Consider the following 12,161-nt stretch of genomic DNA (forward strand, 5'->3'; position numbering starts at 1 on the left):
TATGTTATTTAAAAATGGTATTTATGCTTCCATGGAGTCAATGTGCATAGGTCCCCTGTAATCCTAAAGTCATCCCTATACAATAATGAGAACTTCTCTCTGTCAGGGAGGAAGGGGATTTTAGTCCTGAGTCTTTTCATCATTCATTTCTCCCTAGTTTGGAGAAATGTCTAGTTAGTTTAAGGACTGAATATTGAATTTTTCTGCTTAAAGAATATTGATTCATCTTCTACCTAAGAAGTACAGAGTTGCTGAAATAGTTGATTATTTATTTTATTTATTCAGCCACACTTTTGCTATTTATTACTTCCAAAATTGACTTTACTGGATATATAATACACACATCTATTTATTGTTGTTTTGATAAACTTTTCATTTTGGAAAAATGTTATGTTCACTTTTGATGTTGCACATTTTATAGATTTTAACAAATGTATAATGACAGGTGTCCGCCATTGTAGTATTGAGCAGAGTAGTTTCACAGCCTTAAAAATCCTGTGCTTCACCCTTGCATCCCTCCCTTCCCTCTTGCCCCAGGCAAGCACTCATTTTCTTACTGTCTCCATAGATTTGTCTTTTCCAGTATGTCATACCGTTTTAAAGAAAAAACTTATTCATGACAATTTGTTGAAGGACAGTAAGGCAGATTTTATTCAGAGGGACTACTACAGTAGGGTTTTGCAGTCAAGAAAGAGATTGGGTTTGACTCCTAATATTAAGACAACAAGGAAGAGTGGGCATTTATAGGCAAGGAGCAAAATTAAGGGAGTTGGTGGGTGGAAAATTACTAAGAGGAAACATCAGGGGTGGAGCGTGGGGATTCTGGCTAAACTGACCGAACAGGATTCTTCTGAAGGCAGGACGGGGTGATCAGCTGTCACCTGGGGGATGGTAGAGGATGAGGAACCTGATCAGATGTTGAGAGTGGAGGATTCCAGCTAGAGCACCTTAGCAGGAGAGTCTTGCAAAAATTGGGCAATGCAAAGATGGATACGGAAGTGCAAAAGTTGAGGCCTTAATGGGAAGAAGATTCAAAGGAATTTGGCTGAAGTTTGGTTAAGGATAAACTGTCAGAATCACACAGTGTGTAGCCTTTTCAGATTGGCTTCTTTCACCTAGCAATATGCGTTTAAGGTTCCGCTATGTCTTTTCATGGCTTGATAGCTCATTCTTTTTGGTACTGAATAATATTTCATTGTCTGGATATACCACAGTTTATGTATCCATAAACTGTGTCCTACTAAAGGACATTTTGCTTGCTTCCAAATTTGAGCAATTATGAATGAAGCTGCTACAGACGTCTCTGCACAGGTTTTTGTGTGAAAGTAAGTTTTGGGGAATAATTTTATATTTATAAAAAAGTTTCCAATATAGTACAGAACATTCGCTTATACCCTTTACCTGGTTTCTCATTGTGTTAACATCTTACGTGAATGCAGTAACATCTTACTGGTGTGTTGTCCAAACTAAGAGATCGACAATTATTTATTGTTATTATTATTATTAGACTTTATTTTGATTTCACCAGTATTTCCATTAATTTTCTTTTCTGTTTCATGATCCAATCCAGGATACCACCTTGTTATTAGTACAATGTTAATTTTAATTTATAGGAGTAGTTTGGTTATGTTGATTTATTAAATATGTTTATAAGACACAGCATATCCTGAGAAAATGAATGTCAACCTAACAGTTATCAGGAGGCAGTGTTACTTAATGAAATGGACTCATTTAATTATAATGTTATTTAGAATTTTTTTCAAGTTTGTTTTTGTTAGAGGGTCAGATTTCCCCATGTACAGCAAACAGTAACACAGGATTTGTTTTATAAGGTTGCTGTTTCTAAACCAAATACTAAAGCTTGTTGAAAGAAGGTCATTTTAAAGTTGAGCATTTCAAGACCCAGGAGAAAACCGGTTGCAGAGTTGTAATAAAAGCTGTCAGTGCCTAATTTTTCAAGTTGGTGCAAAGGATGAAGTGTCCGGGTAGTTCTCTAATGAGCATCTCCAAATGTTTTGCTGGCAGAAGGACTCCATGAAAGATGACAGAAGAAGTTATTGTGATAGCCAAGTGGGACTACACCGCCCAGCAGGACCAGGAGCTGGACATCAAGAAGAACGAGCGGCTGTGGTTGCTGGACGACTCCAAGACGTGGTGGCGGGTGAGGAACGCGGCCAACAGGACGGGCTATGTGCCGTCCAACTACGTGGAGCGGAAGAACAGCCTGAAGAAGGGCTCCCTCGTGAAGAACCTGAAGGACACACTAGGTGAGTGTTTCACCCTCTGGAGAGAGGAAGCCTTGTGCATTTCAAGGGACACTGTTCGTCTTTCTAGTTAGTTTGCTGTTTCAAAAAAAAAAAAAAAAGTCTGTTTTAAATGTTAATATCTTCCTAGTTGTCTTTTTTAATAATCTAAGAGATGAAGATGGAGAAAGAGGATGTTTTTCATTTCCCGGAGATTCTGGAGTTTGGGGTCCTGTGTATGGAGACACTTCTGTGTGCTTGGGACCCCTGCACAGGTATCTCCTTGTATCAAAACGTTAGAGGAGCCTGACTTGGAATTCTCACCTCTAAGTCTACCCAGCTCTGCCAGTGTCGTGACATGAAGTTCTTTCTCTCTTATAAAATCCTGTCCATTTAGCCTACATGCCTAGAGCAGGGGACAGCCAAAGCACTTTTTCCCTCTCTGAAATGGATGCTACATCACACCACAGTCCTGGGTGCTGTTAGCTAAGAGGGCAGCTTTGTGACATCAGAGGCCGCTCCAGGGTGGGGGCCTAGTTCAGCCATACTGTTGTCCCCGTGTGCCTCTTTTTTTTTTTTTTTTTTTGAGACGGAGTCTCACACTCTTGCCCAGGCTGGAGTGCAGTGGCGCGATCTCGCCTCACTGCAAGCTCCACCTCCCGGGTTCACACCATTCTCCTGCCTCAGCCTCCCGAGTAGCTGGGACTACAGGCACCCGCCACCACGTCCGGCTAATTTTTTGTATTTTTAGTAGAGATGGGGTTTCACTGTGTTAGCCAGGATGGTCTTGATCTCTTGACCTTGTGATCCGCCCACCTTGGCCTCCCAAAGTGCTGGGATTACAGGCGTGGGCCACCGTGCCCGGCTCCCCATGTGCCTCTTGTTTTCCCAGGTGCTGTCAGGTTATGGGCAGTGCCCTCCTGGAGTTATACAAAGTTAACAGTATCCAGTCTTGCCTTTACATGCACACGGAACTGACTTACAGTATTTACTGCCTCAGATTACCTGAGAAAATAATTGCGAGGACTTTTTTGAAGAATGACTCATCCGAGCTGACATTTAAAACGTTGTTACCTTCTTATGAGTATAATGTTGTCTGTATCCAAGACTGCAGGTTATCACTTAAGGGCTTGCTAGTGAAATGAGTTAATATTATCACCTGTGTCACATTTACTTGGGGTTTTAAAAAAATTTCTAACAAGAGGATTTGTTTTCTTTTGGGGAATGGAGAATGAGGAATACGTAGGAAAACTGAAAGTAAAATTATACACCAAATGTGGTGGGTGTTGCAAAATGTTCATCTTTTCTTTTCTGCCATGTTGAAAAGTCTAAAATCCCTCTGCAAAATCATCGAAAGCCTTCATGTATTAGGTAGTATTTTTGTGTATCGATTAGGTTCTTACCATGATTTGGAGAGATAAGTGAGACATGGAACTTCGTATGAATCATACCAGCTCACTGGCCATCGTAGATTCTCAGCCTGATGGAGAAATTTCATTTTTGATTAGCAATATGCTCCTTCTCCACTGAGCTGCCTCCCTTTCATCTTTTCTTCCCCCACATAAGCATGCCACTTGAAAGAAACACTGTTTTATGCTTATAACTCTTAATTAACTGTGGTTACCAAAAAAAGAGGGTAGCATGAATAGAGAAAAACTTGAAGGTTGTCCTGAGCTTTATTTTTCCAATTTCTACCTTTCACCAAAGTACCATCTTTTTAGTGATGCCAAACATTGTTACGTTGTTGACTTGTTGTGTGTCTTCTTTTTTTTTTTTTTTTTTTTTTTTGTATTTACAAGATTCTAGTAAAGCATGAAGTGCTTAGAGACTTGTAGGAAGTAGAACAAGGCCAGGCGAGTTCTCTGGGTGACCTGGAAATTCCCTTGAAAACCTTGTCAGTTTTCTTCCTCAGTTTTCTAGAAGGAGAAAAGACAAAGCCACAAATTAAAACTATGAACCACATCTTCCGCCCAGCATGCTTAGTTTTTTCATGAGCTGTGATCGATTCAGCCAATGCATGTACTCCCAGGCTCTCAGACTGAGCCAGCCGCCCGTCCTGGAGCCGGCACTGGGCCCGCGCCCGTCCCCGACAGATGGCCATCCAGCCCTGCTGGAGCGCAGCGTCGGTTCGAGTAGGCCAATCCCATTTTTGGAGAAAACAGATTGTTAGAAAGCTCTTCCTTAAATAGAACCAGATTTTTACATTTCTTTAACTTTCTTCCTTCCTTTGGCTCTTATTCTGCCCTCTAGGCCTGTGCTGAGTAGGTCAGATCCTCTTCTGTAGAGTGTCAGCCCTCCCATAGGCTTGGTCTCAGTTCAGGCAAGCAGTTCTTGGGAAACATTCCTGTTAAGCATTAGCTATTGTAAAAATACAGAAAAAGTGACGTTTTGAACCCCTGTATTGAGTATAGCAGTTGATCTTCATAGCCAAAAGGCCCTTGGGGATCAGTATCCCCGTCATGAGGGAGAAATATCCCCATGGTTAGTATATATTTTTTGTTTTGATCTCTTTATCATGCTCACCTGGAGGTTTTTGTTGGACAAAGGGATCTTGTTATCTCAGCATGAGTTTTCCCTTGCCCTGTTGAGCTGCATCCAGTGGAAGAGGAGGCACCCCCTGATCAGGTCTCACCATCATGCAGTAACTTCTGTGCACTTCTGTGCAAAGCTTATAGATGTGGCGTTGCCAAGAAGGAAAGTGAGAATGCTTTCCAGAGCCCCTCCTGCCTCCTATTAGTTGCATTTTTGTGTGTGTGTGTTTTGTTTTTTGTTCTTTGTTTTTTGGGGTTTTTTTTTTTTTTTTTTTTTTTTTGCTAAAAAGATAGGAGCCAAAGTGTTCATGGCTTCCTATTACTGTTGGTGATGATAATTAAATAGGTATACCATCAGAATGACAGTATGACTTTAGGCCAATTGTGCAGCCCGCAGAAATTATCCCTGCTGTGTATTAGGCGTGGAAACAGCATCAAAAGTACACCACATGTATACTGACCACAGTTTGTTTTTGTTTTTGTTTTTTGAGACAGGGCCTCACTCTGTTGCCTAGGCTGGAGTGCAGTGGCACAATCCCTGCTTACTGTAGTATTGACCTCAGGTGATCCTCCCAGCTTAGCCTCCCTAGTATCTGGGACTACGGGCATGCACTACCACACCCAGCTATTTTGTATTTTTTATAGAGACAGGATTTTGCTATGTTGCCCAGGCTGATCTTTAACTCCTGGGATCAATCTAGTAACTACTCATGGCACCACCCACATTTGCCATTTTTACTGCTTTGGGAGTCCACCTAATTCATAAATCCATGGTAAGATTCCTTCCTGCTTTGGAATAAAATGGCACCGGCCTCCCCAGCAAAACCACAGTGTTGTGTATTGCATCTCCAACTGTAGATTACCCTAACTCTGTGTAGTTCTCTCCTGCTTTCTTGTACTCATTTGCTGTCCTGAAGTTGTTAATAAACTTAATTTTGTCACATACAGTACTTTGTTAAGAGTAGCTTGAGGAAAGACGTGAGAACCTTTGACAAAAAGCTCTCTCATGAAAGTATTTACCTGCTTTCTGTCTCTGCAATAATTTAAAATTGAATAAAGCAACCTGAGCTCTTATTTTCACATGGGCAAAACATTTGTATACTGGATCTCTTCTCATATTCAGCTTATGATCATGAATAGTCAGAACTTTGCCACAGATAACAGGGAATGATGATCAAGAACTGTTTCTGCTGGCAGAATCCAGTTGATGTTTTTGAAGGGCTCAGACTGCACAGCTCTGAGCTCAGTGGAGAGCGGTCCTGGGCTGAGGTCTGGCCTTAATACTGCAACTCCACTTAGAAAATTGTGCAGGCGAGGTGTTGTAAAAGCACTATGCTACATCTTTTGAGATGGGGAAGCTGCTCCCAGGGAGGTATTTTTCAAAGATTTTCCCTCAAGCTACTGAAGAGCAGTTTTTTGTTACTACTTTATGACACTAGCTGGAGCCTTGCAAAGCCCCAAAGGTTAATTCTCTTTTCGGTGGTTAACATAGGCTTAAGGGCTGACTCACATTACCCAAAAAGTTAACGGTTCCATTTACAACCTGATCATATCCTCAGGAGGGTTTGTTCACAGGCCCACCTGCCCGTGGCTCACCCTGCCACCCTACCTACCTGGGACTTCCGCATCCAGCGTCACCTGCCCCAGGGCTCACTCCTCAGCATTCCTCCCAACAGGACCACACCTAGGCCTAGGGTGGTTAGAAACTTGCATGATCAGCCCCAGAACTCCTGCCTCTGTGATCCAACCCAGACCTGGGAGCACAGAGGCTACTGAGAGGGCTCCCTAATGCTAACTGTGAAATAGCCTTTGCACTGGTTTGAGCTGATGCTTTTGGATGGGGACAGGGTGGCTGGCACCCGTGGGTGAAATTGACAGGGTTCTGAGAGGCATATCCCTGCTAGGATCAGCTTTGGAATTGAACTGATCAAAGTCACAAGGAGTACAGCTGTAGGATTGTTACGTAAGATCCAAAAGCAGTGAAAAGCAACACTTGGTATTAGAATTAAGATTACAGTACTCTGGAAGGAGGGAGGCAGAGCCTCAGTGAAGGTACAGGGGCTTCTGTCTTGGTGATCTGCCCTGGGGTCTGTGGGGCAGGCTCATGGGCACACCTGCCTTGGAGGAGTTTGCAAAGCTGACTGCTTATTTCTGTTGGTATTATACTTTCGTTTTTAAGAAATTTATTTTAGAAAAATGTCAGTTCAAAACAACGATCAAGGCTGGGCACGATGGTTTATGCCTGTAATCCCAGTGCTTTGGGAGGCTGAGGTAGAAGGATCAGTTGAGGCCACGAATTTGAGACCAGCCTGGGGAACATAGCAAGACTTCATCTCTACAAAAAAATTTTTTAAAAAATAGAGCATGGTGTCATGTGCCTGTGGTCCCAGCTACTCAAGAGGCTCAGTTGGGAGGACTGCTTGAGTCCAGAAGTTGGAGGCTGCAGTGAACAGTGATTGCAACACTGCACTCCAGCCTGGGCCACAGAGTGAGACCCTGTCTCAAAAAATGAGCCATAAAAAAACAAAAACAACCATCAGAACAACAAAATGTCAGAACTTTTAGAGTTCCTGCATCCACAAGGGGACCCTACCCACCAAGTGCCAGCCTCCGTCCCAGAGGTCAGGATGGACAGAGCCCCTGCTCTGGTGGAGTATGTATGTTCCACACAGGCTCAGGGACCTGCTAAGCCGTAGGCGTCTCAGAATGAGGCGGGGCGTCGCATTGCTGGAGTGAAGTTCACAGCGGGGCATGGAGGATGAGCGAGCATGTAGTCAGAACCGCATGGGGAGGCCTTCCTGGGCTGTGCACAGGACTCAAGCATCTCCACTGGGTGATCACAAACAGTTGAAGATATGAGCAGGGGCATCCCATGTTCCTCTGCAGAGCTGGGGAGGAATTGGGGATGAAGAAACGTGGAAAGCTCAGAGAGGAGAACACACTGGTCCATAGAGAGCCGTGGATGCCGGCGGCACTGTAATGGAGATGGAGGAGTGTAGATCCATGCCCTGCCTGCTTGTGCATTTACCAGGATTGCCTCTCATGCCTGGATTAACCATTCCTTGTGACTGCAACTTGTGGGGCACACGAGATGGGGAATTTTCTCTCTACTTCTTCCAAGTTTCCACTCAGTGAAGCCGTGGATGGAGCCCCAAGGGCACTATTGCTACACTGGAGGAACCCAAGGTCGTTGTGGATCCCGAAAGAAAGGACTTGGGGCAGGTGGCTTAGGAGAGTCAAACCTGGTGTGGAAACCCTCCAGGCAGCAGTGAAGGTAACAATGTTTACGGAAAACTATCAACCATTTTCTAAATTGAGTTCTTGTGAAAGTAAAATATAGATATGCCTTTGCTAGGGAGAAGAGAGCAATTTGAATTACATTCTTCAGTTACTTTTTACACCTTTATGGAGTCTGATTTTAGATTTTAAGTGGACTAACAAATTCCTCATTATGTAAAAAATAAATATCTGCCTGGTTTTAACAATAGATGCCCTTACAACATTTTTAAAGCATTAAGATCATGCACGATCTTTAAAGACAGTGTATACAGACGTCACATGTCTTGTGAAAGGAAGTCTGACTCGTGCACCAGGTTCTGACCACCTCTCTATGGGGAAGGAAGCCCACATTAGGTGCTGTGTGCTGGATCCAGGAGCCAAGTCGCTTTCCTTCTGGTATAGCTATCTGCTGAAAGTGATAGTGGCTGTTGGTGCCGTTGAGGTTTTTCTCTTTTTTTTTTTTTTTTTTGAGACGGAGTCTTGCTCTGTCACCTAGGCTAGAGAGCAGTGGCACAATCTTGGCTCACTGCAACCTCCACCTCCCAGGTTCAAGCGATTCTCCTGCTTCAGCCTCCCTAGTAGCTGGGACTACAGGTGTGTATCACCACACCCAGCTAATTTTTGTATTTTTAGTACAGATGGGGTTTTACCATGTTGGCCAGGCTGGTCTCGAACTCCTGACCTCAAATAATCCACCTCCCTCAGCCTCCCAAAGTCCTGGGATTATAGGCATGAGCCACCGCACCCGGCCAGTTTCTCTCATTTTAAAGCACACCAAGTCTTACCACAAGAATCATGCTCAGCAATTTATCTTAAGATCAGACTGGCCTGGAATTCTTTCCTCCCTCCCTCCCTCCCTCCTGCCCGCTCCCCCCTTCCCTTTCTTCCACCTGCATAATGGCTACAAGAAGTAGCAGGTGGGGATCAGGGTAACGGGCTGTAAACTGCAACCAGAGAAGGCAGCCCTGCCCCGGGTAACTAAAGGCCCTTTAGTTAGGGTTAGCCTGCATAAATACATGTAATGAGAGCAGCAACAGCTTGCAAGTTATACAGCACTTTGCAATTTACCAGGCGGCTTAACACTTACAGGCATTTTTTTATATCAGTGGTAAAGACTCTAGAATTATGTCTAGAAAGAATTAGAGGACTTCAGACTAGTGGGAAGGGGGTCGGTCTTGAGCCTGTGCTTCATACTAAGCATGCTGATTTTACTTAGATCGAAAGACCCAGGTTAGTCGAGTAGTCAAGCAAGATTTTAGTTACATGGTACATAAATTTATGAAAATGTCCAGTTCATATGAAAATATGTAATAGCACCCCAGGCCAGCCTCAGTAGTGTTACTAATCACAGATGAAAAAATGAAGCCTGAGAACACAGCAGTCACAGGTACGAGACCCAGAGGGGACTTCAGATCTAATCTGAATTATTTTTCCTCTACCAAATTGACTATCTGGATTTAGTGGTAGGCCGCTTTGTACATTTGGGGGGACTCTGTCCCAGAGTCAGAATTATACCAAGTTCTTTGTTTTAGAAATGAGAAAACTCGGGACTAACTAGCAAGCCTTGAAGGGGTTCAAGGGTTAGGTGATAATCATGTATTGATATAAATTAACTGATTTTGATGAATGCCCTTATTTGTGGAAATACACATAAAGTATTCGGGTAATGGAACATCGTCTTGGCAGCTTAGTCTCAAATGGCTTGGGGAAAATAATGTTTTTTGCGCCGTTTTTGTAATTTTCCTGTGCACTAAAACAAGCAGACATATGAGCAGTGGTTTAGAGACTACCCTAGGCCGTAAAGGTAGCTGGTAGTCTGGAGACTTGGGCTCCCCTGCTGTGCCTGGGCAGTGCCCTAAGTTTGGCATAAGCCTTTAAGAGGCCAGAAAGAATCATCGAGTATCTGCTGCAGTTGGACTTAGAACATGAGAATAATACCAGATGTCAACGTGCCCAGCTGATGCTTCACAGAATGGTTCTAACAGTACATGATTCAGAACTTTCTCTAATTATTCATCATATCCATATCCCCAGCATGCAAGTGAAAACCATCTCTGCTTCTTGCTGGGTCACCCCAGGCTGTTTTGAGCTCCTAGGCTCACAGCCTCTGTGATTGCTGGGAAATCGGAAATTCTCATTTCGGCACTATAGGATTGTGGGTCTGTCATCGTGATTATAAATATTCTCACAGGTCTCAACAAGGGCAGAGCTGTTCATCTCTGAAATGAAATGTGGATAACAAATGCAGCAGCCTGGTTCTCGTGGAAGCCGATTCTAAGCTTCAGTTGTCCCTTTCTCTATCCCTTGGAAATCCCGTCTGAGCCACTGCATTCTCTGCTGTGAGTGACCTTTGAGAACAGTAACCAAAGGCTTTGAAATAGGGATGCAGACATGATGCAGCAACCCCAACAGTGTAATAGGGTGTGTTGCAATCAGAAGGGGGAGCCTGGTCAGATGTTATTTCATCTGGTTGGGATGTGAAGGAAGGATAAGGCTTAGTCCCTGACTTTCTGAAGCTTGTATTTGTAATATAATCGGGAAAATAATACTGGCACAAGATGGACAGTCTTCATTCAGACAATAGCACTGTCCCTTCCTGTCCAATGGGAAACTAGGGCTGAGTTATGCAGCTCGGGCACGTGTGCTTTCAGAGAGCATGTAGCATTGTGGGCAGGAGGGAGGACTCTGGAGTCTTTGATCACCTGCATTCAAATCCAGGCTTTGCCACCTACTGCTGTTAATCATTGAGTGACTTTGAACAAGCCGTTGAAGCTTCTGAGCCTCAGTTGCGTCGTCTGTATAACGGGATACGTGACTGCTTGTCTCATAAAGTTTTTGAGAACTGAAGGAAGTCATTCATGTGAAGAATACTCTGAGCTGGGTTGAGACTTGGCGAGGGGAGGTGGGGTCTCACTTGAGGGATGGAGAGTGCAAGTGAGGATGTGTAGACAGAAACCCATAGGTGTGGGGAAGGCCATCGGCAAGCCAGCCGGACTGGGGTGAGCAAGAGGGCTGGGGCAGCCTCTGGGGTGGGGCATGCCACACCGTAAAGGCCCTGGGTGTAAAAAAAGAACCCTCGGAGGTTTCCACAGGGCTTAAGGGGGAGATGAGTGCTGGGGTGTCCGGCAGGGGTCCTGATCCTTGTCTTCAGGACACGACTGGAAGGGCCTGAGCCTGGCAGTGGGAGGTGGGGGACAGGGCCTGAGAGTGACCCAGGGTGACATCCCAAGCCCTGAGCTCAGCTGTGGGGATGGAGGACAAAAGAGAAGAGGAAAATTTTGAAGGAAAACCCCTAGGACTCTGTTGACTGGATGGGGAACACCTTGGAGAAGTGTTAGAATGACTCAAGAGTTTCCAGCCTGAAGGACCAACAGTGACCCAGAGAGTGGGGGAAGTAAGAGGAGACTGAGCCACGGTGCCTAGTGGAGTCTGAGGTTAGGGTGGGATGTCAGTAGGATGCAGAGAATGCTGCAGGTGTGAATCTCAGGCTTGGGAGGTACACAGTTATCCTTATGACATACTTCTTTCTGTCAGTGAATTTTCATTTTCAGATGTGTAAAGATAATGTAATCCAGGGCCTACCTCGGAGAGCTGGCACTTGTGAGGCAGCTGATTAGGTACCTCAGCCAGGCATTCAATTTCTTTCATGTTAAGGACTGGACCTGGCCTTCTCTCTTTTGGATTCTTCTTTGTCCCTTTCACACATGAGTTTGGCCCTCTTGAACCCATGGGAAAGATCTGTAACCTCTAGCTCGCATGTGCATGTACACACACACACACACACACACACACACACACGGTTCCCTGCAAATGGATGACTTTAGATGCAGTTAACACCATCCAAATAATACTAGAAAGAATAACACTGGAATAACACCATCCAAATAACATGAGTACCTTCAACTAAAAAGCGGTCACCAGAGCTCTCCCCAGCAGGAGGCCTCTTGGTAGCTGGTGTCAGGGCTGCAGGCTCCCCCAGCCAGCATCAGTGCTCCCTGCTGTCCCTGCTGAGGAGTATGTGGCTTCCACCCTGAAGCCAAACAGAAAGCTCATGCAGTAGAAAAGCCTAAACCAAGTCCCCCAAACTAATCTCACATGCGTTTTCCCA

General features: G+C 44.5%; 1 protein-coding gene across 8 annotated transcripts in view; it reads left to right on the forward strand.

Moving 5' to 3' along the window:
* Nucleotides 1-12,161, forward strand: part of NCK2 (NCK adaptor protein 2) — a 150,616-nt gene that overhangs the window by 109,400 nt on the left and 29,055 nt on the right. For 6 of the 8 annotated variants that reach the window (XM_055378955.2, XM_031008141.3, XM_031008143.3 and 3 more), the window contains one exon: nt 2,026-2,267. In XM_055378955.2, coding sequence (XP_055234930.1) covers nt 2,042-2,267 — 226 coding nt within the window. In that variant the 5' untranslated portion in view covers nt 2,026-2,041. The remainder of the gene's footprint in view (nt 1-2,025; nt 2,268-12,161) is intronic. The other 2 variants (XM_055378954.2, XM_031008142.3) reach the window with 1 other exon arrangement.

The sequence above is a fragment of the Gorilla gorilla genome, chromosome 12 (genome assembly GCF_029281585.2).
Source record: "Gorilla gorilla gorilla isolate KB3781 chromosome 12, NHGRI_mGorGor1-v2.1_pri, whole genome shotgun sequence".
Lineage (NCBI taxonomy): Eukaryota > Metazoa > Chordata > Mammalia > Primates > Hominidae > Gorilla > Gorilla gorilla.